The 27,350-nt window shown below is 37.8% G+C and overlaps 4 protein-coding genes across 6 annotated transcripts; 3 read left to right on the top strand and 1 right to left on the bottom strand.

The window, feature by feature from the left end:
• Nucleotides 1-1,586: 1,586 nt before the first annotated feature.
• LOC121254850 (D-3-phosphoglycerate dehydrogenase 1, chloroplastic-like) lies at nt 1,587-4,911 on the top strand. Its single transcript, XM_041155031.1, has 5 exons — nt 1,587-2,352; nt 2,843-3,219; nt 3,302-3,412; nt 3,494-3,589; nt 3,982-4,911. The coding sequence occupies exons 1-5, from the start codon at nt 1,815-1,817 to the stop codon at nt 4,651-4,653; spliced, it is 1,794 nt and encodes a 597-aa protein (XP_041010965.1). The 5' UTR covers nt 1,587-1,814; the 3' UTR covers nt 4,654-4,911.
• A 66-nt stretch (nt 4,912-4,977) lies between these two features.
• On the bottom strand, nt 4,978-17,782 carry LOC121254851 (sodium/proton antiporter 1-like). Of its 2 annotated transcripts, XR_005938728.1 has the most exons (11): nt 17,404-17,781; nt 11,360-11,536; nt 11,103-11,231; nt 9,854-10,030; nt 9,341-9,447; nt 7,474-7,594; nt 6,433-6,494; nt 6,019-6,321; nt 5,595-5,889; nt 5,274-5,502; nt 4,978-5,073 (listed from the first exon to the last, which is right to left on the bottom strand). XR_005938728.1 is itself a non-coding variant. In XM_041155032.1 (10 exons), the coding sequence occupies exons 1-10, from the start codon at nt 17,674-17,676 to the stop codon at nt 5,383-5,385; spliced, it is 1,764 nt and encodes a 587-aa protein (XP_041010966.1). In that variant the 5' UTR covers nt 17,677-17,782; the 3' UTR covers nt 4,978-5,382. The 2 variants fall into 2 exon arrangements, 1 of the variants encoding a protein (XP_041010966.1); XM_041155032.1 differs by having other exon boundaries at nt 4,978-5,502; nt 17,404-17,782.
• Nucleotides 17,783-19,830: 2,048 nt separating this feature from the next.
• Nucleotides 19,831-22,869, top strand: LOC121254856 (stress enhanced protein 1, chloroplastic-like). The gene is made up of 4 exons (XM_041155038.1): nt 19,831-19,987; nt 20,165-20,272; nt 21,115-21,290; nt 22,594-22,869. The coding sequence occupies exons 1-4, from the start codon at nt 19,849-19,851 to the stop codon at nt 22,696-22,698; spliced, it is 528 nt and encodes a 175-aa protein (XP_041010972.1). The 5' UTR covers nt 19,831-19,848; the 3' UTR covers nt 22,699-22,869.
• A 408-nt stretch (nt 22,870-23,277) lies between these two features.
• LOC121254855 (ADP-ribosylation factor 2-like) lies at nt 23,278-25,655 on the top strand. Of its 2 annotated transcripts, none has more exons than XM_041155037.1 (5): nt 23,278-23,757; nt 24,128-24,220; nt 24,457-24,576; nt 24,848-24,966; nt 25,226-25,655. In XM_041155037.1, the coding sequence occupies exons 1-5, from the start codon at nt 23,686-23,688 to the stop codon at nt 25,317-25,319; spliced, it is 498 nt and encodes a 165-aa protein (XP_041010971.1). In that variant the 5' UTR covers nt 23,278-23,685; the 3' UTR covers nt 25,320-25,655. The 2 variants fall into 2 exon arrangements, with proteins under 2 accessions (XP_041010971.1, XP_041010970.1); XM_041155036.1 differs by having other exon boundaries at nt 23,281-23,757; nt 24,150-24,220.
• The last annotated feature ends 1,695 nt before the right edge of the window (nt 25,656-27,350 follow it).

Raw genomic sequence — 27,350 nt, 5'->3', positions numbered from 1 at the left:
TAAATAAAATATTATTAAAATATATTTTTATTATTTTTATTTTATAATTTGAAAAAATTAAATTATTTATTTTATTTTATATAAAAATTTAAATAATTATAATAATTAAATGAGATAAAATAAAATATAAATAATTGTAAAACAAACGAGACTATAATTTCTCTCAACTGTCTGTAATGATAGAATTTGCTGCCTTTGCCTCCACCATTTCCTATCACGCAACTTCAAGGGTGTGACCGCGTGAGGCATAATATTATATAGAATTTTCCTAGCTATGGCTTTAGGATTTGCCAAATATGTTTAACTTTTGAGTGAGACTACTATGCTATCTTACTCTTATTGTTGGACGTTCTGTCTAAGAATTTCAGGGGACTGTTACGTCCATAGTGAAATTCTCAACGAGATTTTTCATTAATTTTTTATTTTTATTTTTAAATATTTTTTTAAACCTTTTAAATCTTTAAAAAAAAATAACAAGTCATTAAAAAAGACTTGTTTAATCGTTAAATAAAAATAAACAATCGATACCCACTCTCTCGATGATATTATCCGTAGGAGTCAACCCCCCAAGGCCAAAAGTATGTTCCCTAAAAGTACTTACAAGTGATTAAGAAGGCTGCTAATCAAATGATTCTTTATCCTCTAACCCCGTAATTAGCGCCTCCCTACGTTTCAAGGCATATCGTCTCCCAACCAACAAAGATTTAGGTGGATGGGGAAAAAGTTGAATTGATTCACATGCTAATTAGCTAAACTAACCAAATTGATTGATGTCATACGATTATCCAACTTATAATTACTGAATTTATACTTACGACGCACCCTATCAGATTAAGTTTGTCTTCAATTTTTGTTTAAATCTTAAGACATAAAATTACCATATTTATTATTCATTGTGTAAATCTTTTCTATATTATGGTCAATAGATGTTATAATTTCTATTTTATATGTTTATTTTCCCTCTTATTCAAGTTTTCATATTTAATTTTTGAAAAATGTTAAATGTATTTAACAAAAAATCTACTTCTCCACATGTGATATATTAAAAATTATAAAATTTAAATTTCATAAAAGTCAATTATTGATATGTTAAAAATTATAAAATTCAAATTTTAAAAGAAAACTAATAAAATGAGTATTGTAAATAAAATTATAAGTAAAAATATAAATTCATATAATACTAATCTTAATTTTTTTGTACTATTAAGGTCATGGGACTGGCTTATCGTACCTATATCGAAAGAAAAAATGATTAAAAAAAAAAGAAAGGACAATATTAATATACTCTTTAATTTATACTATTTATCTTATTTTATCTTTTGATGAGTGGCTTATTATTTTAAATTATAAGTATAATTATAAAAAAAATAGAGAGAATCTAAAATTTTAATTTTAATTTTATATTTTTAGGCGGCATCATTTTATTTAAAATATAAAATTTTTAATAAATTAGTTGGTATTAATGCTTATAAAAAAAAAATTCGGTAGAATTAATAAAGCGAGTAATATAAATCCGGAGATATTTTGAAAAGAGAAAAAAAAAGAAGAGAATATACGAAACTCGATCCCCACTCTCACCATCAGAAGCGCGTGTGAAACTTCCATCAGGTCCATCGCCCTCGCTCTCTCCAGCATTAAACCCTGCTAGTTGGGATCTCTTCGGGCTATAAAGTATAAACCACATTCACTGTACACTACTAAACCCACTCTCCTTTGTAGGAACCCAGTGGATCTCCCCCGCTCCCATACCCACCCCCGGCGCAACTTAACCGACCTCATTTACACCCCACGCCTTTACATACACACCACCGTTCATGGCTACGTCCGCACCCCGAACCCTCCGGAGCCCATTTCTCATGACGCCGTCTCTTAATTCTAGGCTACCGCTTCCCTCCGCGTTTTCCCTTGCGCTCCGTACGAGCCGCCGAGCAGTCAAGCCACTAGTCGTGGTGGTATCTGCGGCGGCTCTGGATGCCAAGCCAACCGTGCTTGTGGCGGAGAAGCTGGGTGAGGCTGGGATTGAGTTGCTAAAGGAGTTTGCCAACGTGGATTGCGCCTATAACCTGAGCCCCGAAGAACTGTGCACCAAGATCTCGCTATGCGACGCGCTGATCGTGAGGAGCGGGACCAAGGTCAGCCGCGAGGTGTTCGAGTCCTCGGCCGGGCGGCTCAAGGTCGTCGGGAGGGCCGGCGTGGGCATCGACAATGTGGATCTGTCTGCGGCGACCGAGCACGGATGCTTGGTCGTCAACGCGCCCACCGCCAACACCATCGCCGCCGCCGAGCATGGTATCGCTCTCTTGACCGCCATGGCCAGGAACGTTGCTCAAGCCGATGCTTCTATTAAATCTGGTTAGTGAATATATTACTTTTTTTACGTGGGTATTTGAAATGAATTTCTACGGGGCATTTCATCGAATGGTTTCTTCGGTGCAAAGTAGATGGGCTTGGACTCCATTTTGAAGTGGCGGTAGTGTTTGGATGGCATTTCTTCAAGTGCTTTTGCTTTGAAAATCAGGAAAAATACTTTGGAAATGCATTTCTTATGCAGATCGGCTTTCTTTCCTTTTAGATTGTGGACTTTACGGGGTTATTGATACAAGGGTTTCCAACTTTAAGTTTTTTGGTCACCTTTTGTTTTTCACTTTGATAACTTGAACAAAAAAGATGATTTTTAGGTAAAAGGAAGGGATTTCGCGAGTCTTTGGGGTACGCAAACTTGCGATTGATACTGGCTCCTTCCTGGCTTTGTGGATGTATGATATGTTTGTTTGTTAAGTCAATTTGTTTCTACAAGCATCATGACCTCTTAGTTTACAGTTTACACAATTCTCTATTCCAGGAAAGTGGCAGCGGAATAAATATGTTGGAGTCTCACTCGTTGGAAAAACGCTTGCAGTGATGGGGTTTGGAAAGGTAGGATCAGAAGTTGCACGGCGTGCAAAGGGGCTTGGTATGCATGTGATCGCACATGACCCATATGCCCCAGCAGACCGTGCCCGTGCAATAGGTGTGGACCTTGTGAGCTTTGATGAAGCCATAGCAACTGCAGATTTCATTTCTTTGCACATGCCTCTTACTCCTGCTACATCAAAGATTCTCAATGATGGAACTTTTGCAAAGATGAAGAAAGGAGTTCGGATTGTCAATGTTGCTCGTGGGGGAGTTATTGATGAAGAAGCTCTAGTGAGGGCACTAGATGCTGGAATTGTTGCTCAGGTTCTTACATTCTCATGCTCGAAGAAAAAAATGTCTTTCTGCTGAGAGAGGCCAATAACATGCTCTCATCTTTTTTTCATAGGCGGCACTTGATGTTTTCACACAGGAGCCACCACCAAAAGACAGCAAATTGGTTCAGCATGAGAGAGTCATTGCGACTCCTCATCTTGGTGCCAGTACAATGGAAGCTCAGGTGTGCTGAATGAACAGCACTTTTTTGTATACTCAACTCTTTCTCCGACCAAGTTTTCTAATATTTGGATTTGATATGCAGGAAGGGGTGGCCATTGAAATAGCCGAAGCTGTTGTGGGAGCCCTCAAAGGTGAGCTTGCTGCTACTGCAGTCAATGCGCCAATGGTTCCTGCTGAGGTAATCTAATGTGTTTGCCATCTTTCTTGTCTTTCATTGACAAAATCCAGTATATTATTTAAATCTCACTTTTGTATTTAATGTGGCCCTCCCTCCCTCCCTCATTTCTTTTGTTTTATTAAAAAAAAATCCTGGAAAAGTCTGTTTTGGACGTGCAAATTAGCTGTATACCAAAATATGTGGACTTTTTAACTTTTGAAAGTGGTTCCATTTCACTCAACATTTCTGGTTCTTCATTAAATGCTTCAAGTTGTTTATTTAACCATGACTCCTGTCAAAATATAGTTCCAGATCGGTAATTTCTTTGATTCATTACATGTGATGCATTCAACTAGATTTAATTAAATTAATTACTTAAAGTCTGCCAATTTGTCATTCATTTTTAAATGCAGGTGTTAACAGAGCTGAAACCATATGTTGAACTTGCCGAGAAACTTGGTAGGCTTGCTGTCCAATTGGTAGCTGGTGGAAGTGGTATGAAGACTGTTAAAGTGACATATGCTTCTGCTAGGGCTCCTGATGATCTTGACACGAGGCTTCTTCGTGCCATGATTACAAAGGGTCTCATTGAGCCCATATCCAGTGTCTTTGTGAATTTGGTTAATGCCGATTTCACTGCTAAGCAGAGAGGTCTGAGGATAACTGAAGAGAGAATTTGTCTAGATGGTTCGCCTGAGAGTCCACTCGATTTCATTCAAGTCCAGGTTGCCAATGTGGAATCCAGGTTTGCCAGTGCCATATCTGACGCTGGGGAGATTAAGGTTGAGGGACGGGTAAAGGATGGTATTCCTCATCTGACAAAGGTAGGATCTTTCGAAGTTGATGTCACCTTAGAAGGTAGTATTATACTCTGCAGGCAGGTTGATCAGCCAGGTATGATTGGAAAGGTTGGGAGCATTCTGGGTGAAGAGAATGTGAATGTCAGCTTTATGAGTGTCGGAAGGATTGCCCCCAGAAAGCAAGCTGTGATGGCAATTGGGGTGGATGATCAACCTAGCAAAGAAGCTTTGAAGAAAATTGGTGATGTTCCGGCCATTGAAGAGTTTGTTTTTCTCAAGTTGTAGTGCGGGTGTGGCATCTTTACTTCATCTTTCTACCCTTAGGACCCCCGTAGCCACGTCCTACTCTGATTTTGATTATTTTTTTCGTGTACCGTAGCTCGCAGGGAAGAGAAGAGAATAACTTTACTTTGCGATGAAAATTTTGTATTTTAATGAGTTGCTATTTCCCCTCATGCAAGTTTCTGTTTCAATCTGGAGAACTGTGATCGTGTTACTTGATTATCTAATAGCAATGCAATTAGATGGTGTACGAATTTGTGATATCCTTTTCTTTCATCGGGGTTTCCAAATACCGGAGGGCAGGAGATAATTTTGATTCTGTTTTTCTTTACTGCTTCAAAAATGGATCTTACTGTGAAGAGTCAAGACGTCATAAAGTCCGTCCAAGCTGTCCAATGCAAACGTGTCCTCGCCAAAGAATGTCTGCGCCAAGGAAATTTAAAAAAAAAAAAAAAAAAATGAAAACATGGACTTCACCCCTTAACATTCCGACCTTGAAAGAAAAAACTTTATTCCATGTCCCAGTTATGTCATCAGAATGTGAATTTTGTGGGCATGAGATCTAAATAATCTCAACGTATCAGATGTCACCATCTTTTCCAACCTTTCTTCATTCGACTTACCAAATTATCGAATTTCATCGATCGCCACTCCGCTAGATTAATGTGTACTGCTGTTTTCTTTACCGCCCAGCTTGAAGCCAGGGAAACATCCTAGCCAAAGCTCTATGATTTATGAACCAGAGAGGAAAGGAACCTCCGCTAGAGTCGTAGGTAGGGAGATGGGGAGGTTATGTACTGCTAGGTAAGCAGCAATCCCAGTAGCGTAACCTGCAAAAGCAAAACCACTCACCTGCACAAAGGAGGATGGCTTCTTTTTAATTGAAAGAAAAATAAATTCTAGTTAAAAGAAAAAAGGAACGTCATTAAAAAGCAAGCCCATACCTTCCGCAGGTACCAAAAGAAGTTCACCTTTTCCATCCCCATGAATGCAACTCCAGCTGCTGAGCCAATAACTAGCATGGATCCACCAGTGCCGGCACAATATGCAATCAACTGCCAAAACTCGGAATCTTGGGGATAAGAGGTGAGATCATACATTCCCATTGTTGCTGCAACCAGTGGAACATTGTCTATAATTGCTGATACGACTCCTATTGCACTGGCAATCAATTCAGCATTAGGAATATGAGCATCAAGGAAATTTGCCAATTCCCGAAGAATCCCTGCAGCCTCAAGGCTAGAAATGCAAAATCAAATTTGTCATGATTCACACGTTGAAAGAGACAGCTACAAAGTACATTATACATAATAAAAAACCAGTACATTAAACTTTAGACGGTAGTTCAAACGGTGTTACTGTACTCACCTGCTTACAGACAAAAGGATTCCAAGGAAGAAAAGTGCTCCTTGAGTGTCAATCCGTGATAAAGCTTGTGGTACTTTCAACTTCTGCCTTTCAGATTCACCATAGTGGATAGCATCAGTCAGAATCCAAAGAACTCCAAGTCCAAGTAGCATACCCATATAGGGAGGCAAACCAGTTAGGGCCTTGAACACTGGAACAAAAATCAAAGCTCCAATACCTACTGAGAAAACAAGCTGTCCTCGAGGAGCCATCTGTTCAGATGCCAACACATTCGGAGAATCCTGTCCCTTGCCATTAACTTCACTGGATGGAAGAAGAGAAACTCATATAGTTTCATCTGTAATCAAACAATTCAAATCTAACCTTTCAGAAATCAAATCCCATGGCCTTGATTTGGCAATGCAAGAATAGTACCTGGTCAGGGAGATGAGTGCTAGAGGGACAGCTAGAGAAACAGCTGCAGGTACAAACAATCCCTGTAAGAAAAGAAAATGCTATTATGGGAACTCTTCAATTGGTCAGAACAGAACTTTAGTTGTGAACTATAAGCCGTATAAGCTTTCTTATCACAAACAAAAAGCATCGTCTCCTTACAGAAAAAGACTAAAAGAAAAACTGAAAATGGTTCACAATTACATCAGTCGCATATTTTTGGCTTCTCATCTTCCTAAAAAGGCCTTGGGCAAATATAGGATGGACTACATGAGTCTACCTTGGTTCAGACACTGATTTGGAAAAGCTGTTTTCTTGATACATTTTGTTTTTGTTGGTTATTTTTGGTTGAATCGATTGCTTTCATCGGTGTAGTTCTCTGTATAGTTATAGAAATTTTAGTTTGTACATGTAGGATATACTTTTCTTACTACATTTTCAAGCTTGGTTTTGGGATTTCTGTACCCCCAAGCTTTCTTTTAAAACTAGGGTTTTCCTCCACCTTAAGTGAGAGGTATCAATAAAATTAGGGGTATTGTCCCTCTTCTTAAAAAAACTGGCTTGATCGAAGCTCAGCTTTAAGATTTAGAATAAAATCATCATCAATAAACTTATCTTTATACATGAGTCAACGTACCATACCTAAGTCCACAAACAAGCGCATATCCAGGTCATTTAACCAAACACAAATACATGCCTATTTATCAGGTCATAAAATTAGACGTTCTATTATCTTTTATGTTTTAGAGACATTAAGGGAAGGCAACTTTGCCAATCCAAATGTTTTCTCTGGACATGTTGGACCACCCAATACCACTTTATCCATTTGCATAAACTGGGAAGGCAAAAGATGCTAAAAGAAGCATCGCATATATAACAAGCCAGTACAAAGAATAATTTGGTGAGAATAAATCACACAAATCATGTATAAGTCTTCAAAAAACAGATATATAGACAATGCAAAATAAGAATATAAGCATATTCTCTTTATGGGAGCAGTCTTTTAGGATGATGTTAAAACACCTTCATTGTTGGCAGAGTGGATATTTGACCATGTATCCACAGCATAGTAGTGGTAACATCACCAATAGGAGTCCATGCACCACCTGCATTTGCTGCTATCACTACAACAGCTCCTAGAAGCCTGTCAATAAACGACCATATAAGAAAATGAATATTAACCAATAAAAATTTGAAAAGCAGAGAGAGAGAGAGAGAGAGAGAGAGAGAGAGAGAGATTACAAGGACTTGACTGTTAGTTTTCTGGTAGACAAGATGGCAAATAAGCATCCACATTTTTTTTTTCAGGGGGAGAGGGGTGTAAGGCATCAAATTTCAATGTAACAGGGACCTTCTTAAGGCCGTTAAGGCCACTCTATTTGAACACTGTAACAGATAGAGGTGTTTGAAAAACACACAAAGTATCCTACAATGATAACATTATCTGCAATTCACATTGTCCCCTTAGAGATTATTAGTAAAGATAAGGTTCATGACTGTCATGTATGAAGGCATTAACCTCTCTGAAGTGCGCTTTTTAAGGCATGCTTGGGTGATGAGATGAGATGAGATGAGAATTCTGTGAATAACACTGAAATGGTTTGTGAATAGTAGTGAAATGATTTGAGTAAAGATATTTTATTAGATTTTGGGAAATGAGAGAAAAAAGTGAATAAAATATTATAAAGTTAAAAAATTGTTAGAATATCATTTTTTAATATTATTTTTATTTTGAAATTTGAAAAAATAGTATTGTCTTTTGTGTTTTGTTTGAAAGTTTGAGAAAGTTGTAATGATTAGGTAGATTAGATGAAAAAGTTATTTGAAATTGAAAAGTGTTGTGTTTTAGTGATGTTTGGGAATGAAATTATGAGAAGTTTTGAGATGAGATGAAATCATTTCATCTCACTTCCCAAACATGTATTGTCCTTGAAACTTGAGAGAAATCGAAAATTATATACATTTCAAAATATTTATTTTTCAATGGCCTTCTAACCAACCATAGTTGTTTTAAGATAGTGGTTCTGATATGTTAGAATAACACACAAGTATCCTATAATGATATCGTTATCTGATAGATTTTTGGTAAAGATGATGTTCTTGACTGTTATGTATGAAGGCATTAACTTCTCTGATGTGCGCTTCTTACTGTCCTTGCTTCCTGAGATAAATCAAAAGCTGATATACATTTCTGAATTATTTACTTTCAATGGCCTTCTGAACAGTCATGGTCATTTTAAGATTGTGGTTCCGATATGGCTGCAGTGGCCATATGAAGAACTGGATCTTTATCTTTCTTGACGACAGTGACAATGGACTTAGCAATTTTCGCATGCTTCAAGATCACCATTTTCTGCTTCAGTAAGTATAATAGCATTGTAAAATGCCCATAAATGAATTGGACCGTTCTCTATTATCTTAAGATGTTAAGTAATTAGTTACACAAGATGGTATCAAAGCCAACTATCTTGGGGTCGACACGAAAAACTCTATGGTCTCTGTGCTATTAAAAGTGAGATACAAGAACAATAAAATTGGTCCTTGGAGAGATACTGGATTGAAGAGATCCACTATTAATGTAAAATAAAAAATGCATTCCCAAGAATACATTTCAAGCAACCATAAGGCCTCGTTCACTTTCACAAAACTTTTTATCTTATCTCATTATTACAACTTTCTCAAATTCTCTCACAAAATAAAATAAACAATTCAACTTTTTCAGATTCCAAAACAAAAATAATATTAAAAAAATATATTCTAACAATATTTTATTCAACTTTCAATTTTTATCTCAGCTCATTTCATCTTATCTCATCTCATTTGCGAAAACAAACAAGGCCTAAATGTCAAATCTGGGGGATATATACATAATCTAAACAGAAAAACATACTTGCGGAATTCTGACGGAGGTACTAGTTTCCGCAATAATGACACCATGACAATGGTAGATGTCAGGTTGTCTAGGATCGAACTAAGGAAAAAAGTCACAAAACCAACCTGCAATTTTCAGTACTATGGGTCAAATGCCATTAATTGATAAGAAACTGTAATTAGAAAGATAAGGATGATACAGCAGACTCATTCTCTGAAATATTTAGAATCAAATATCTCACTCTAAGATTCTCTGCGGTTAAAAACATAGCTAGAATGAGACAAATAAAACTAATTTCTAAAGAAACTTAAGACTTCTGGGATCTCCGACTAAAGAGGGATGGCACATCATTATTACAATAGATGATTGACTGAATAATTTCTGTAGAGTGTTTTTTTTTGTAAGTAATTTCTGTAGAAAGTTTAACCGTTATAACATATAAATTCCAGTAATATATATGTTATAATAAAACTCCCACATAAGTCATTATGGACACAATAATAATAATAATAATAATAAAAGAGCACTCACCACCCAGAGGAGAGTCCGTGGCTTTCGAGTGGTTATATTGTCAGTAACCAGCTTAAAACCTTGATGAGCATCAACTATTTCTACAATTGTCATTGCACCAAGCAAGAAAAACACTATTTCACTGACTTCTGCAGATGCATGTGTTAACTCTGAAACAGCAATCTCGGTCGAAGGAGCCTAAACAAGTCAAATACCCAAAAAAGACTATACAAAGTAACTAAGGTTGATAAAAAAAAATCAACCCAAATTTTATTTGATCGATGCAGCCACATCATGAAGTAAGAGTCATTAAGACAATGGATTTACAGAGGACACTGAAAGCAACATGTACTAAACTCATTAGTGGTAAGATTAAATATATACAATAACTAGATTTAAGAACACACTTAGAAGAGAACAAATCACTTTGACCCTACTAAACATATAGAAAAGCATACGATTGATTAATATAACTGAAAATACGTAATTCGTTGTCTTTCTTGCTCCTGGGGGCTTCCTTTTTTTTTTTTTTTGGGGAGGGGGGGGGATGCTTTTGTTATAATAATAGTATTTGCAGATAATGATAATAATAAAAGCTGTCACGTATGCATTCCTATAGATGGAGCTATCAGCTGTGAGATGGTCCCTGACTCCCAAATCACAAAGTAACTAACACAAAAGAAGAAATCTATAGGGAAATATTAGATGATTAAAACTTGACAAGGAAGAACAGTTTATGTTATTGCAGTTGAGTGCAGAAATAAGTACTTCTTATCCTAACCTCTATTTGTAAAAAGAAAAGGCCAGTTTAAACTCTCAAAAGAACAACACTTTCGACATCCTGTTACATCCAAATTATGGCTATAGGAAAAATAAGAATCATTTAAGCACCCCTCATATCTAAAGCTAAAGAATAACAATGTTTTTCAACAGCTCGATCTCATTTCACTCCATCTAAAGCTAAATATAAACAATGTCTTTCTACAGTTTGATTTGATTTGAAACCATAAGCAGCCATGTTTTTTGTGAAGGTTTGGTATACGAATATCAGTCCAAAGCAACTTTGATTTATCAACCCCAGTATCAAATAGGCAGCAAACTTATCAATGACGGTACCCAATAAACTATCATGGGCACTATAATTTCTGCTGAAAACCAGGAACCCAAAAAAGGAAAAAGGCCCACAAACATCATTGTGTTCTAAAACTTTCTTTACAGTGCCCAAAAAATTCGCAGAACATAGAACAAGATGCAAACTAAAGTACATTACCCCAATGCTTCGCACGACCCATAAGCTCACGGCCATCAGTAATCCTACTCCACTTTTATTGAAGGCCAGAGATTCTTCAAAAATGATGCCTGCATACCCGATTCCAAATAACAGTGCCATGGCAACATCCTAAATCACAACATTTAATCAAATTAACCAAGGTTATAACTCAAGATAAACCAGTCCCATTTTTCTTCAAAGGCATGTAATTATCATGGGAAACCCACCAAGAAACAAGGGAATAAGACAAAATGGACCTGATTGGCAGCAACCCATGATTGATTAATCGCCACTGCCCCTGTTGTAGTTGCTGCAAATATGGCAAGAGCTTTAAGAAAATCGGTCTTGGGCTGGTAAGCGGCTTCAAAATCACGTGAACTGGTTTCATCTAGTGAACACAAAGGATCACATGATCCAGATTTTGGTGTCAGCTCCTGGTGACATGCTAAAGGGTCAGTCTTTAAGCGGAAGTATTAGCAGAAATGATAAGCTCCGCATTAATGATAACAACATTTTTTTTTGATAGGTAAAAAGAAGTTTTATTGATCCACGTAAAGAGACAATACTCGAGTATACAGAAAGTATACAAGAAAGTGCCTAATTACAAACTACGTGCTGCTGATAGTAGCGTACAAAACATTAAGGCTCGTTTCCATCCCATACAATAGAAGAGGCCCAGAGCAACAAAGTATGAAAGAAGAAATCCCTAAAACTGTCCGGAGAGCGTTCCTTATCCTCAAAGCAGCGACCATTTCTTTCGTTCCACGTGCACCACATTAAACATAAAGGTACCATCTTCCATACAGCAGCGATTTGGCGATTGCCCCTAATCCCTCGCCAACAAGACAAAAGATCTATCACCCTCTTAGGCATGACCCATGCAATACCAAGCCTCAAGAAGATTATATCCCACAATACCTTAACTGCTTCGCAATGAAGAAGAAGGCGATCCGCTAATTCGCCGTTGCATTTGCACATGTAGCACCAATCCATTATGTAAAGTCCACGCTTTCTTAATTTGTCTATTGTTAAGATTTTACCATGGGAGGCCAACCAAGCAAAGAAAACAACCTTGCGAGGAGCATTACTCTTCCAAATGCTCTTCCACAGGAAAGCATTAGGGGAATGGTTCACCAAGGCCTTGTGGTATGAACGAACAGAAAATTTCTTGTTCCCTGTGCATGACCAAAGTAAGCTATCCTCCCCTCCTGCCCTTATCTTCAGTGCATATAAGATTCTGTAGAAATCAGTGATGGCTCCCACCTCCCAATCCTGGACAGCTCTAGTGAATCTCACAGACCAATGAATGGAATCGATGGTTTTGCACATATTATCAGCCACTGAGGAGCCCTGGTCAGACGCAATCCTAAATAGAGAGGGGAAAGCGGTTTTCAAAGCTACATCCCCACACCATATATCATGCCAAAACCTGATTCTCGTGCCCCTTCCCACCAAGAACCTGTAGTTGACTAGAAAATCATCCCAACTATTCTGGATCAGTTTCCAAACTCCCACTCCATATGCCCCTCTGACTTCCTTAGAGCACCACCCTCCCCAGATGCTCCCATATTAAACATCTAAAATATTCCTCCAAAGCCATTTCCCGAGAAGTGCCTTGTTAAAAGTTCTCATATTTCTTAAACCTAGCCCACCGCAAGACAGCAGGGTGCAAACCTTATCTCAATTGACCAGATGAAATTTCTTTGCATCCTCTAGCCCTTCCCATAAAAAATCACAAAAAATCTTCTCCAATCTATTCACCACCCCTGCCGGAATAGGGAATAATGAAAGAAAGTACATTGGAAGGTTGGATAACATACTCTTAATCAAAATGATTCTCCCACCCTTAGACAAGTAAAGTCTCTTCCATCCCGCCAGTTTGCCTTCTATTTTCTCAATGATCCCTTCCCACATTACCTTAAATTTATGAGGTGGCCCCAAGGGGAGTCCAAGGTACTTCATAGGTAAAGATGAGACTTTGCATCCCAATAAGGCAGCAACCTCATTTAAGTTGTTAACCAAGCCAATGGGAACTACTTCCGACTTTGATAAATTCACCTTAAGGCCAGATACAGCTTCAAAGCAAAGTAGAAGTGCCCTTAGAGAGCGAAACTGATCCAGATCCGGGTTGCAAAAGATCAAAGTATCATCGGCGAAGAGAAGATGGGAGACTGTCAATCTTCCATGCGTAGAACCGCCCATCGAGAACCCCGAAATGAAGCCCCCATCTACCGCCCCTTCCAACATTCTGCTCAACACATTCATAACTAGGATAAATAATAATGGGGATAGTGGATTCCCTTGACGCAATCCCCGAGAGCTATTGAAGAAGCCTTCAGGAGAGCCATTAACCAAGATAGAGAATCTGACGGTTGTAATACAGTGCTTTATCCACTGACACCATCTTTCCCCAAAGCTGTACCTACCAAGAATATACAACAAAAAATCCCAGTTCACATGATCAAATGCCTTTTCCATATCCAATTTACACAATATACCAGGAATGCCAGTTCTAATTCTGCTTTCTAGGCATTCGTTGGCAATGAGGACCGAATTTAGTATTTGTCTTCCTTTCACGAAAGCATTTTGGGACTTCAAGATGATCTTCTCCATGACTTCACTCAGCCGCTTCGCTAACACTTTAGAGATGATCTTATAAACCCCACTTATCAGGCTTATGGGCCGGAAATCATTCACTTCCACCGACCTCGCCTTCTTGGGAATGAGAGCGATGAAAGAGACATTAAGGCTCTTCTCGAATTTCATGAAGGAGTGAAATTCACTAAAAACCCTCATTAGATCCTTCTTAACAATGTCCCAACAGGCGTGGAAGAAAGCCTTCTGGCCCCGGGGCTTTATCTTTATTCATACATTTTAGTACACCAAGCACCTCATCTTCTTCAAAAGGCCTCTTCAGCGAAACTGCACTTGCGTGATCAATGGAATAAAAAACAAGCCCGTCTACCTTGGGCCTCCAAAGGTACTATTCTGTCAGCAGCTTATCATAGAAATGGACAATATGATCCTTGATAGCGTCTCTACCCAATAAAACCCTGTCCTCCTCATGAAGAACCTCAATGGCGTTATTCCTTCGATGAGAGTTTGCAACTCTGTGAAAGAACTTTGTACACCTATCCCATTCCTTCAACCAAAGTGCTCGTGATTTTTGCCTCCACGAGATCTCCTCCATAAAGGTGATTTTTTCTAACTCAGCAACTACCGTCATTTTCCTTGCCCTGTCAACAGCCGATAGAGCCCCATCCACCTTTTTCTCATCCAATTGTTGTAGTTCCTTAAATAGTTTGTCCCGCTGATCATTGATGTTCCCAAAAACTTCCCAATTCCAAATTCTTAGATCATTCTTTAAAGCTTTAAGCTTCCCGGCAAAAATAAAACTAGGAGTGCCCGTGAGTTGATACGAGGCCCACCACAAACTAACTTTTTCTATGAACCCATCCACCTTCAACCACATGTTCTCGAACTTGAAGTATCTCCGACCTTATGAGTACCCCCACAATCAAGAAGAATAGGGAAATGATCCGAACACAATCGGGGAAGCCGTTTTTGGCATAAAGAGGGAAAGTGGACCTCCCAAGACGGAGAAACAATGAACCTATCCAATCTTGACAAGGCCCTTCCGTTTGACCAAGTGACATCCCCCCTACTAGAGGGAGATCCACCAAGTCTAACTCAAAAAGAAGAGCTGAGAAATCTACCATAGCTAAACCCGTGCTAGAATCCCCCGAACGCTCACCCGGAAACCGAGTGATGTTGAAATCACCCCCGATACACCACGGAAGCTCCCACCAACTACAAATGCCAGCTATCTCGTCTCAGAGAAGTTTTCTGCTACTGTTGTCATTTGGATCGTAAAAACCTACGAAACCCCAATTAAAACCATCATCCACATTCGAAAAAGCACAAGGTACTGAAAAATCCCCGATGCAATCCTCCACAAGATTAATTACTCTCTTATCCCACAACACCAGAATACTCCCTGAAGCACCCTTAGAAGCAAGGGAGGTCCATCCTGCATAAGAGCAATTCCACAAACTTCTGATGATATACCTATCAATAAACTTTAGTTTCGTCTCCTGCAAACAAATAACATCCGCCTTCCAATCCCGTAATAGATTCTTCACTTTAAGGCGCTTGTTCGGGTCATTCAAGCCGCGAACATTCCATGAAAGAAACTTGAGCTTCATGGATCGCCCAGATTCACCCTATCCTTGTGCCGCCCCCGCTCGCACTACCCTCCCATGCATCATAGTTTATAGAGCAGGTAAGTCTCCTAAGCTCCCTATCCTTCTTAGCTATGGATCTGGCTAGCAGAGGCTGGTTAGCCTTTATTGCGATGAAGAGAGCTTGCAACTGATCCTCATAACCCTCACAGGTCAAACCTAGGAAATGGCGCATATCGTTAACCTTCTGAAGGATCCAATCATCCCCAGGAGTTGCTGGTGGCAGCGAACACAAAGGACGAGGCATATCCCCAAGTTCACACGAGTCAGTTAGCTGCACATCAGCCCCTAGCTCCGTACACACTAATTGAAGTTCTGACCCAAAAGAGGAGCCTACGTCCGAAACCCTCCCATCAAAAGAAGAATCGTCGGTGTCTTCCAATTCTGTGCACAAGACCTTTGAAAGAGTCTCTGAGAGACCAAGAAGACGCAAAGGTGCTTCTAAAGCCTCCCCCGAGACTAGCCCAGAAGAAACCAACAACCCCAAGTCACTAGCCCTGCCATCTGAGGGCAGGGGTTGCTCGGGAGGAGAAACCGTGGGGTCGACAGTGACCATTGGCCCGTTCTGTGGCTGCAGCGAGGTGTCGGAGGCCCGTGAACAGCAGGCGACGTCCAGGGGTTGCTCGGAAGGAGAACCCGCGAGGTCGATGGTGGCCATCGGCCTGTTCTGTGGCTGAGGCGAGGTGTTAGAAGCCCGGGAACAACCGGCGACATCCAATACGACTAACGCGGGAGGAGGCGAAGCGTAAGGGACCGCCTGGAGTTCGATTCCCAAGAGAAAGAAGTCTCTGGCGGCCGTCGGTGATGTATGTGACGGCATTGGGTTGGCCAGAGAAGCCACTGTCGGGGACTCGATGCGGCCACAAGGCGAAAGCTTAGGGACCTTTGCCTGCCAAGTTACCCGAGAAGGCCTAACGGGTGTCTATCTTGGAATTGGGCTTGAGGCCCGTGTCTGGGGGCACAAGGCCCGTGTCCGTGGGGAATGAGACTCGGGTTGAGGCCCGAAATCCTTCTGTGAGTTAAAACACAGATGGGGTGCGCTCAGCCCATCTATATCGAGGGTCCTTTAACCCCACTTGTCCCTGTCCTTTCATCCTCCCTTCTTACAGTATCTAAGTGAGCAGAAAATCCCGACGTCTCTCTGCCCAGTCCCTTCACCATGCTCAATCCCAGGTCAATTTTATTCATCAAAAAAGAAACTTCCTCTTGTACTCCCGAAAGTCTAGCTCTAACAGCCCAAAGAATGCCCTCAACTTCACCAACCTTTTTACATCCGTCAGAATGCCCCTCTAGGACCGCTGGGCAAGGACCATACCTCTCACCTCCGCCATGCGTGTTTCCCTTCGGCTCCATGGAAGCAGCCAAGACAAAGGCATATGAGGCTGGGGACCTTGAATCCGAGACGAAACCAGAACTCCCATCCCTACGCATAACACCCTCTGGTTGCACAACAACACAGTCAGCCACCTTTCTGAGATGATAAGCAAATCCCTCCCAGCCACACCCCTTAGCTCCTTCGGGAACAATCAATGAGCCCCTTCTCCTGCCGTTATTGAGCTCCTCCAAAAGCAGGTAACAGCCTCTAGCATTTCTTTGATGCTGCAGAGTGAGTATCCCATTTCACACCCTCAACTTCCTGAAAATACCTTCGCGCCGATGGGAGTTAATGGCTTCCCCCACCATCCTAACTAACCAAGAGGCAGCCCCCCGTTAATGAGAAGAAACAGAGCCATGCGACGATTTCTTTCAGTAATGCGAAAGCTATTTGCACCCGTCTTCATGAAAATAAAAGTTTTCGATTCAACCGTGAAACGACAAACTTCCTCCATCAGAGTTTGCGAAAAAAGAGTAGAAAAGTAACTGGAAGAGTAAAAGAGGAGAGAAAAGGAAGAGGGGAAGGGGAATGAGGTTTCGTTTCACCAAAGCTACTACCATTGAATTTAATCCTACAATCCCCGGTATTGACCAAAGTCCCTCATCGAAATTCATGATCTAGAAAAGTCATTACATGGATACTATATAAGAGTAATTTTTTGGGAATAAGGATGAGTAAGAATGACCTCTAGCTGATTCTCAGAGTTTGGTTGAGCACGCTGCCGCTGAGACGGAAAAGAAGATGATGATGATGTCGACCCCCTGGCCTCATCTTCAGCTCTAGCAAGAACACGATTGCGAAGCGATCTCGAACCCCCGGTTTTACACAAAGACGAGTCAAAGCAAAGGATTAAGGGTTGCGTCTGAAGGAGAGGGGTGGGAGGAGATGAAGAGCGAAGTGAGCTCTTCTTGAAATGGTGGTTTGGGTACAGGTGAGACAAACCCGGGAGGGAGGCCATTGGAGCTTCCGGTTTCAGGGTGAGGTACTCAAAAGTTGGAGGAGGACGAGGCAGAGGAGGAGGGATCTTTCGGGCCTTTTGGCTCAGGGAAGCGATTATTGATTCGTTGAAACAAGTTCCATGGGAGCGGAATGGGATTAGCAGCGTGCAGTGTGCAGGGTGGATGAATGTGGAAGGAGTGGAACTGAGAGTGGAACTGTGAGATGGTCAAACGAGATGGTCTAGTTTAGCTTTTGGAAACCTGTTCTCGTATGGAATATGTGCTCTCGTAATACAAATGTTTGAACATAAGAAGTCTTTTTCTAAACAAAATTATTTTCCGAGAACTAAGAACTTATTTGTTTTCTCTTTTCAACTCAATTTATCACATCTTATATTATCTAATTATTACAAATTTTTTAAATTTTTACACAAAATAAAATAAACAATTCAACTTTTTTAAATTTCAAAATAAAATTAAAATTAAAATTAAAAAAATATTCTAACAATATTTTATTTAACTTTTAACTTTAATTTCAACTTATTTCATCTCATCTACAAAAACAAACGAGGTCTAAGTTTTACAATTACTATTAAAAGTAGTTTGTTTGGCAAAATTTTCATTTCATCTAATCATAATTTCTTTCCAAACATTACTCAAAAATAAATATTTTCAAATTAATCATTACAACTTTTCAAACTTACTTTCAAATAAAAAATAAAAAACAATTCAACTTTTTTAAATTTTCAAACAAAAATAATATTAAAAAATTATATTCTAACAATATTTTAATTTTATAATATTTTGTATTCAATTTTTTCTCTCAAAACTCCTTGAAACATTATTCCACACACCATATTATTTCAAACTATCTTAATTATTTACAAATTATCTTATTATTATTCATAAAATTCATATCATTTGAATATAAAAGTGCAATACAAATGTTTGAATATAAAAGCCTTTTTCTAAAACAAATTATTTTTCGAGAACTTCTTGTAAGTTTTACAACTACTGTTAAAGTAAGAATTTTGGGCAAGTCTCGTAAAATCTATTTTAAAAGATTAATAAATACGAATTTACATAAAAAATATATATATATATATATATTATTAATAAATTCTATAATTTTTTTAAAAAAATTGCATAAATAGTGCACCTTATTGTATTTAATATTATTTTTTATTAAAATTTAAACAAATTATGATACCATTGAAAATACGAGTGAAATAAAATTTTTTGTGATTTTTTTTTTAGGTTTTTTTATTTGTTATAAAATTTCGAGTTTTTACAACTTATCATCCCACACATCATATTTATTTTTTATTTTATTTTATTCCTACTAAATTAATTGAGTTATTCTACTCATCATCCACACATTACATATTTATTAAGAGAAAAATAAAATAAAAAAATTATGTGTAATATGTAGTGTAAAGATGATGAATATAATTTTTTTTAAATCCACTTAAAATGTTTTGACTATTGAGTTTCTTAATTTTTACTACTCATCATCCCACATACTATACTTATTTTTATTTATTTTTTATTCATACTAAACAAATTAAATTCTTCTACTCATTATCCATACATTACATATTTATTAAGAGAAAAATAAAAAAAAATTATGTATAGTATGTAGTGTAAAGATGGTGAATATAATTTTTTTTAAATCCACTAAAAATGTTTTGACTATTGAGTTTCTTTTGAAAATTTTGGATCGAGGGTATACAAACTTTGTGAAACTTTTGAGAAACTTTGGTGAAATTTATCATTTATCAAACACCATACTATATAAAAAAATATTGTAACAACAATAAAAATAAGGATAGTGCTACTCAGCGTTTATTAGTGTAATTTGGTTTAAAATATTTTTAAAAATATACAAATTTATTAATAATTACTTTTTTAATTATTAAGTAATTTTTTTTAAATAACATATATGAATGGTGAAAATGAGGAGACAAAACTATGAGGCAAGTTAGCATTTTCCTAAAAATAAATAACATCTTGACGTGTCTATAATAAACAAAAAAATGCCGATTAATAAGTACAAAAATATTAAGGAATGAAATCATTTTTGAAAAAATGCTGATTACAATAAATTATTATTTTTTTAAGAAAAACACATTGGCAGTAGTTTTCTGATTTATCCATATCGCTCGTACCAAGACCGACCATCCCACGTTGGTATGGTACACAGGACACGTGTCACATTAGCCTTTCCCATTCTGAGCGGCCTTCTCCACAAAGTTCGACTGCTCACTTCGATTGCAGCTCCAATGGCCTTAGCAGCTCCAACTTCCGCCTCTCTCTCCCTTTCCTTCCTCGGTATCTCTCTCTCTCTCTCTCTCTCTCTCTCTCTCTCTTTCCCTTCGACGTTTAGGATTCCCATTTAGTGGGTAATGTTTTTATCTATCTGTGGCAGTCTCTCTCTCTCTCTCTCTCCTTCCCTTCGACGTTTAGGATTCCCATTTAGTGGGTAATGTTTTTATCTATCTGTGGCAGATGTTCGTGCTTTTAGGTCAGCCACGGCCAAAGCCCCTGCTGCAACTCGTCTTCCTCTTTGTAAATGTTCATCAACTAGATCTTCCTTCGCCACCGGTTCTCCTCTCTGTAAGCATCCTAATGTTTCTTTTTTGTTTGACTTCCTCCAGTTTTTCTTATTAAGATATGCCTCAAAAACAATTGTTGAATTGTTGCCCAATTAGTTGGAACCCAAAACTGCTTGTGAAAAAAACAATAACTACGTCGTTCGGCAAGCACCCTCGAGCCTCAAGTCCTTTTCTTTGAAGGTATCCTTGGTAGTTTGTGGGAGGCCAATTAGAAAGGCCTTTTAACGAAAGAAATTGCTGTATATACAAGCTTCTTCTATGGGCTGAAACTCTTTTTTTATAAGTAAATTAAACTAATGAAATACTACCATATATCAATTCTGTATATGCGGGCTGTTGTTGGTACAATCTGTTCAATAGAACAAAATTGCAAGCTCATTTGTTACTACACATCATGCAGAATCCCGTAATTGTACTTCCAATATCTCTGCTTACCCAGTTACCCAGGCTAATGGCTGCCACGCTGTTAGCAGCATGTGCATTGATTCAGTCACTCCATTAGTCCTCCTGTTTATGAGCCCATGAGCTTTGGTCTCGAATGTTTACTTGACAAGACCTTTACAGATGTGATTTTGTTTGCTCCGGAAGTTCAGACTGCATTTATATCATCAAAAGTCCAGTCTAAACTTCGTCATTCTTTTTTTTTTTCTCAAATGGTATGGCTTTTCTATTCGCCCTTCCCCCTTATTTTCTGTATGGATGCAAAGACAACATGCGAGAGAGAAATATTTGGACTATCCGTAAATTTAGTTCCTAATCTTCCTCACTATTCTTGATGATTGAATGATCACTTTCTAAATTATAAGTTCAGCAGTGGGAGCTGATGCTTGCTTCCATTTGTAGTGATACACCGAACTTATTGTCGAAAGCCTGCACTCAAAGCTATGTCATTTTCCATAAGATGTGAACAAAGTACCAAGGATGCCAATAGTGTGGATGTATGGCTAGGCCGGCTTGCAATGGTTGGCTTTGCAGTGGCTATTAGTGTGGAGATAGCAACAGGCAAGGGACTTCTGGAGGTATGTTGCATGCAATGGTTGGCTTTGCAGTGTCTATTATTTTAGTTTCAAACATGGTTTTTATTATCAGCATCGGTCAGTGTGTTAACAAGGTGGGCTACAACTTGCAGTTTTAGTACAAAGCCCAATAAAAGAAACGTCAAAGTAATAAATTCAGTAAGAAATTAGAATGAGCAAAATGTTCAAAAATAGTGCAGCATATGTTGGAAAAGCTTTGTATATGTATGCTGTTGCTTATCACATGAGCTCATAAAAATTCATGCTTGCTTTTTAGTATCAACCACTCATTTGAGACGCAATGACGATATTCCCCTCTGTTAGAAGCATCATTTTTAAATTATTTTTTTAGATTTAAAACTGAAGAAGAACATTTTGGTTTTAATAGTTTGAGTGAAAACTCCTCAATCAAACAAACCCACCCCCTATTCCCTCCCCTCTTGCCCCTCCATCCTTATTGTTTAGTAGTTTACACACACATGCATAATCCTTCTCTAAAGAAATATATGTTCGACATCTCTGATTGAAATCTTATCAAAGAGGATTGCCTTAGACACTAGATGATGTCTGAACTATTATTGTCATCTAGTCTAGTTTTCTCCAGTGTCGCATCATAATAACTGTTCAATATGAGATAACTTTGGGATTATTATTACTTTATTGTTTCCCATTGAACATTTGAGGCCCGTTTCTAATGGTGTAAAGTCAAAAGTATATTCCCACAAATACTGATTATTATTAGGCCTGTTACTGATGAGCATTTGAAGCATGTTCGCAATGGAAATCATACATATAAAAATATATGTAAACCACGCCATTTGGCACGAATATGGGATATACACATCAAGGGATTCCGGGTATTATTCGGAATCCCGTGCGATGAAAAACATGCAAGTTCATTTGGTAGAAAAGGGGATGGTATCTCTAATCTGTTACAACCCACAAAAAGAAGAGGAGGAGCAAAGGGTTCCTAGGTCTGGTCCTGGACAAGAGGTTGATGAAATCCAATTATTGGTTTGTGACTACAAATACTTCTTTTTATATATAGTTAGTTTGTAACCACAATGCTAGCTATTAGGAATCCTGTTTTAATCTGTGTCCTGTAGCTTGGAAGTTGGGGTATGTCAAATAGTTTTGGTTTCAACACTTCTTTTGCTGAAATTGAAAGCTTCCACCTTTCCCTTCCCCTTTTTCTCCACAGATAAACATATACACACAAGCAAATATGAGCAGAAGAACAACACATCATAATTATTCCATAAAATGCATGCTTTATTTTTATTTTTTTTCCCTTTTTGTTTTGCAGAATTTTGGGCTCACATCTCCCCTACCTACAGTAGCCTTGGCAATTACCGGATTGGTGGGTGTTTTGACGGCAATTTTCATCTTCCAGTCTGCTTCAAAAGATTGATCCGCATTTTAGGTTGCTTCATTTTGTAAAGCTTTCGTAATTCTGAATATTTTACAATATCACGTTCTTGTTCGTTGGTTATTGTAATTTTGTTACAGTGCCAACAATGAATTTAAGAGTGGAGAATGTATTAGATATGGAAATTGTATGTAAAAGCTTTTCTCAGTGACATTACTTCTACTTGTTTCTCAGTGGAGTTTTTTGTCTAAATGCTATTTGTAGAAATTTTTTCTTAAAATAATGCCGTTCTAATGTCTTCTCCAAATATAATATAGAGATGTCAAAAAACCCTATTTTGCGTATGCTTTAGTGGATTGCTTTTTTTTTTTTTAAGAACAGACTTGAGAAGAGCGCATGTTCAGCAGTGGGAAGAAAACAACTGTATCTTTCAAGGGTTCTACAGCCACGGCTCCCAGCACGAGCTACCGTTAGTTATATTAGTATTTTTTTTTTTGTTCTTTTTATATGTATTTTTTTAACACTTTTAAATATTTTTTTTTAAAAAAAAATTACAATATTATTAAAATATACTTCATTAATCACTAAATAAAAATAAAATAAAATAAAAATCTCAAGAGTAGCTTTCCCAAGAGTAGCTTTTTCCTATTGAGAATGATATTCCTTAAGACTCCAGTGACATTCTCGCCCAAGTGCATGTCACTGGAGTCTAGATAGATAGACGAAATCCGTAGTAAATCTAAATAAATAGACGTAATTTATTCCTGCCGTGGAATCAGAATTTATTCTCCTTTCCCTTTCCCAATTCTCACCCAATAATGTTGCATTAGGTGTTTTCTTACAACACGAAATCCATTTCTATTTATTCCTCCTTAATTTGCTTCCTGTTAAATGAGTTCACTCATTGATCCATTTTGTCATCTTCCATATCTCCGTTGGGTTCGTATTGTGACATGGGTGCTGCCATATCTCGGCTAGCAAAGTGGCTATTCCCGAAATGTGAAATGAGGATTCTGATGCTGGGTCTTGATGCTTCTGGGAAGACAACCATCCTGTACAAGCTCAAACTGGGTCAAATTGCTACCACCATACCGACAATCGGTAATTGCCTTAGAAACTCTTACCTTAATGAAATCTTTGGAACCCTGTCTAAGGTTTTTCAATTTTTATGTTTAGCTGCATCATCTCTCTCTCTCTGAAACTTCGTACACTGCACGGGCTGAAATTGATATATGAAGCAAGTGCTTTGATGTGATGGTTAATCTTTCTGTTCATATTTTTGATAATCTTTCTGTTCATATTTTTTATAATCTTTCTGTTGCTTAAGCCCAAGATATTTCAAAGTTTAAGCAGAATTTAACTTCTCTGCATTTTTCCATTCGCTATCTGTGATGGTTTAAAACTTTGAATAGAATTAGAAAATTATGTTGATATGTGATAATTTCCTCTTTTCTGATATAGCATTTCACAGGCCTGCATTTGTCATGGACCAGGTTTTAATGTGGAGACTGTAAAGTACAAAAATATTAGCTTCACTGTCTGGGATATAGGAGGACAAGATAAGGTACCAGCTTGACCTCTTTCTATTTGTTGTACTGGCATAATTACCAGAAACAGGAAAATTGATGTATTAGATTAGAGATTTGAGCATGGATTTCTGAAAAATTGCCCAAGCAGTTGCATTTACTCAACTGATCAATTGAAGAGGGGTTAAATTTGGTTATAATTCAGACAAACTTTAATCAAGCTCATCACTTTAATGTAATCAACATATTCTAAACCAATTTCGTTTCTTAACAGATTCGACCTTTGTGGAAACATTACTTTCAGAATACTAGAGGATTAGTCTTTGTTGTGGACAGCAATGATAGAGAGAGAATCCCAGAAGCCCGCAATGAGCTTCATCGTATTATTGGCGAGGTTAGTAAGAGCCTAAGAGCAATGCGTTAGAATAGGATTCTATATTACCTTCAAAGCATCGTATCCGAATGCCTCTAAACCACTGTTTGAGCACTGAGAAACTTCCAAATATAAAAAGATATCAAGTTTGTTTTGGTGCAATTAGACCTGTGCTTGGTGAATCTTTCATAATAAAATGGATAGGAAAAAAGTTATCGGGCTTATAGAAGTATGGCATTGATCAAACCATAATTATACGGAAGAAAGATTCACTTGTGCTCATTTTTTGCAGTATGAATTACGCAATGCCTTGCTTCTTGTCTTTGCCAATAAGCAAGACCTTCCAAATTCTCTGAGTGTTTCTGAGGTTGCCGATAAACTTGGTCTACACTCACTCCATCAGCATCGTTGGTAAGCATTAGCTTTGCTGAAAACCCATTGAAAATAAAAAGAAATGTAAGTCTTTAAAGCACTCATGCGATTCACTGATCTACCCTTCAGTTCTAACGAGAATACTAGCTAGGTGAAACCACCTTGACATACGTAACAAAAGCAAAAGCCAAAATAAATAAAAATAAAAATTAATGATCATAAACATCAATTAAAAAACTTTTATTTATCCCCACGATGCGTGTAAATTGAGTGGTTTTGGTAAATTATGTATCTGCAGGTACATCCAGAGCACTTCTGCCATATCTGGCCAAGGACTGTATGAAGGCCTCGAGTGGCTATCCAACAATATTTCAAACAAGCTGGCTGTGTGATATAGGCTCTTTCCCGATGTCTATTGTAATAATAGATCTGGTTCAAGTCATGGAAAATCCTTCCAAAGCACTGAAAAGAGAAGACAATTTTCTCGAAATCCTAACTAATAAACAGAGCGTCAGTGGGAGGCTTGGCAATGGTTTCTCTTCCCTGCAGGGTAGTTAAGACTAAGAGTTTCCATTTTAGATATGTCAAGCAGCACTTGGTGTGAAAAACCTCTGTAATATCTATCTTCTTTTGTTTTTAATTTGGGATGAACCACGTGATAACTTGTACTTGTTAGATAGTTTCTGTAATCAGTCATGAATGGAACAATCGGCGTGGGCATTGATCAACCATGAGTGAGCAGAGAAGCATGGAGGATTTCAGAACGGCAAACGTGCACATTTGTCTTAGAGACGTTATTGGGTTCTGTACTGTAGCGCGCGGGCTATGTTGGGCCAGATAAGTAGGTTTGATTACCTGAAAGTAAGGCCCATGTTAAATGGTTCAGCCCTATTGGCTCATGTGCAAATTAACTGGGCCTACCAACAAGTCCATATGGCATGTTTCACGTTAAAAAATGGTCGAATATTAGTGCTATTTCGATGTATTAAAATAAACCATTAGAAATATCTGTCTCCTAACAACCTAAAATTAAAAAATATAAAAGATATTGTGGTAAGAATAAACTAAGTTTTAGGTTAAAGTATATCGAGGATTCCGGTGTTTATAATACAGAATTGGAAAACAGCAGTTTCTGGGGAAAACTACCAGTTACGTATAAACAAAGCTGTTTGCCAGCTTGCTCTTGGTTCCCTCTTTTTCTTTTTTTTTTTTTTTTTTGGGGGGAGGGGTGTGCATTTGCCATTTGGGGTTAGCAATGTTTAGAATAGTTGCTCCAACTGAATTCGGGAATCAACAGTTTTTGTCTTATTTTTAATGTTTCTTTGCAGTTAAAAGGAAGCCACCATTAAACTTGCAGAAAGGAAATAAAAGGAAAATAATACACTAAATGGGATGAGTTTAGCCTGACCCAAAAAGATTTATTTTCGCTTATCTTTCTTAGTTGGCCATTTTTTTAAATATATTTTAAAAGAAACAAAATCTGATATAAAAAAAAAAAAATGCAGAGAAATAGAACTTGGTAACTTATCGGTTTGGATTCAGAGTTAATTTCAACTCATCTCATCTAATCTAATCATTACATCTTTTTTAAATTTAATCTATACAAAATATAATAAACAATTCAATATTTTTAAATTTCAAAATAATAATAATATTAAAAATAATGTTTTAATAATAATTTATTCAAATTTTTAACTTTCATTTTAATTTATTTTATTTCAACTTATTAGTCAAACGAATGACGATTCCGATCCAAGTCTCCAACAAACTCAGGTAAGGGGAGGAACAGCACCTAGCTAATTACCCCAAGAACACTTGTTTCCTGGCTTCTTGTCCAGCTCCACCACTATCTGACAACAACTACGAGTTGACATCACTTTTGGAGGGCCATATGGATATGGGTCCTTGATTTTTTGTTGCCACACACAGATGGTAGAAAGAGGAACAATGCCATCACCCATCATGAATAAGGACTAAGGAGAGCTTGTGCACGGAGGAGAAACCAAACAAGATAAAAAGAGGACTTCGAAAGCTGCCCCTTCGAGCATAAAGGAAAAATGGGACTGGTTGGGGATGGGGAATAAAGCCAAGTAGCATGTTTACTTTTCCGATGTGAGTAATTATGAAGCTTGAAATGTAAGTGAAGTCCTCTCAAATAGGGACCCAGTTTGTCCATTTTCTGATTGAAGAATACAGTATTGGATTTGGGAAGTGGAACACACAAATGTAAGGTCTACATCGTGTATAATCAATGCATTTTGGACAAGGTTGGAGCATTAAATTGATGCCCTTTGCCAGCAATATTCCATCTAGCGACATACTTCCAATTATTTTACAACAATTTTATAAAGATAGAAGTAAGTTTTCATTTGTAATTCTCTCTAAACAACTTTGTTGCTTGCAAAAACCAACCGCAAGTTGCT

Source organism: Juglans microcarpa x Juglans regia, chromosome 3D (assembly GCF_004785595.1).
Source record: "Juglans microcarpa x Juglans regia isolate MS1-56 chromosome 3D, Jm3101_v1.0, whole genome shotgun sequence".
Classification (NCBI taxonomy): Eukaryota; Viridiplantae; Streptophyta; class Magnoliopsida; order Fagales; family Juglandaceae; genus Juglans; species Juglans microcarpa x Juglans regia.
The sequence above is the reverse complement of the archived record's forward strand: the minus strand, read 5'-3'. Positions and strand labels throughout refer to the sequence as shown.

What these genes read in the sequence shown, in the direction of transcription:
- LOC121254850 (XM_041155031.1), top strand. Translation starts at nt 1,815, where the DNA reads ATGGCTACGTCCGCACCCCGAACCCTCCGGAGCCCATTTCTCATGACG. An exon ending in CGATGCTTCTATTAAATCTG is followed by an intron (nt 2,353 to 2,842) that starts GTTAGTGAATAT and finishes TCTCTATTCCAG; the next exon opens with GAAAGTGGCAGCGGAATAAA. An exon ending in CCAGTACAATGGAAGCTCAG is followed by an intron (nt 3,413 to 3,493) that starts GTGTGCTGAATG and finishes TTTGATATGCAG; the next exon opens with GAAGGGGTGGCCATTGAAAT.
- LOC121254851 (XM_041155032.1), bottom strand. Translation starts at nt 17,676, where the DNA reads ATGGCCTCCCTCCCGGGTTTGTCTCACCTGTACCCAAACCACCATTTC. An exon ending in CACGGACTCTCCTCTGGGTG is followed by an intron (nt 9,448 to 9,853) that starts GTGAGTGCTCTT and finishes TGAAAATTGCAG; the next exon opens with GTTGGTTTTGTGACTTTTTT. An exon ending in CCACTCTGCCAACAATGAAG is followed by an intron (nt 6,495 to 7,473) that starts GTGTTTTAACAT and finishes CTTTTCTTACAG; the next exon opens with GGATTGTTTGTACCTGCAGC.
- LOC121254856 (XM_041155038.1), top strand. Translation starts at nt 19,849, where the DNA reads ATGGTACACAGGACACGTGTCACATTAGCCTTTCCCATTCTGAGCGGC. An exon ending in TCTCTCCCTTTCCTTCCTCG is followed by an intron (nt 19,988 to 20,164) that starts GTATCTCTCTCT and finishes TATCTGTGGCAG; the next exon opens with ATGTTCGTGCTTTTAGGTCA. An exon ending in CGCCACCGGTTCTCCTCTCT is followed by an intron (nt 20,273 to 21,114) that starts GTAAGCATCCTA and finishes TTCCATTTGTAG; the next exon opens with TGATACACCGAACTTATTGT.
- LOC121254855 (XM_041155036.1), top strand. Translation starts at nt 23,610, where the DNA reads ATGGGTGCTGCCATATCTCGGCTAGCAAAGTGGCTATTCCCGAAATGT. An exon ending in TACCACCATACCGACAATCG is followed by an intron (nt 23,758 to 24,149) that starts GTAATTGCCTTA and finishes GTCATGGACCAG; the next exon opens with GTTTTAATGTGGAGACTGTA. An exon ending in ATATAGGAGGACAAGATAAG is followed by an intron (nt 24,221 to 24,456) that starts GTACCAGCTTGA and finishes GTTTCTTAACAG; the next exon opens with ATTCGACCTTTGTGGAAACA.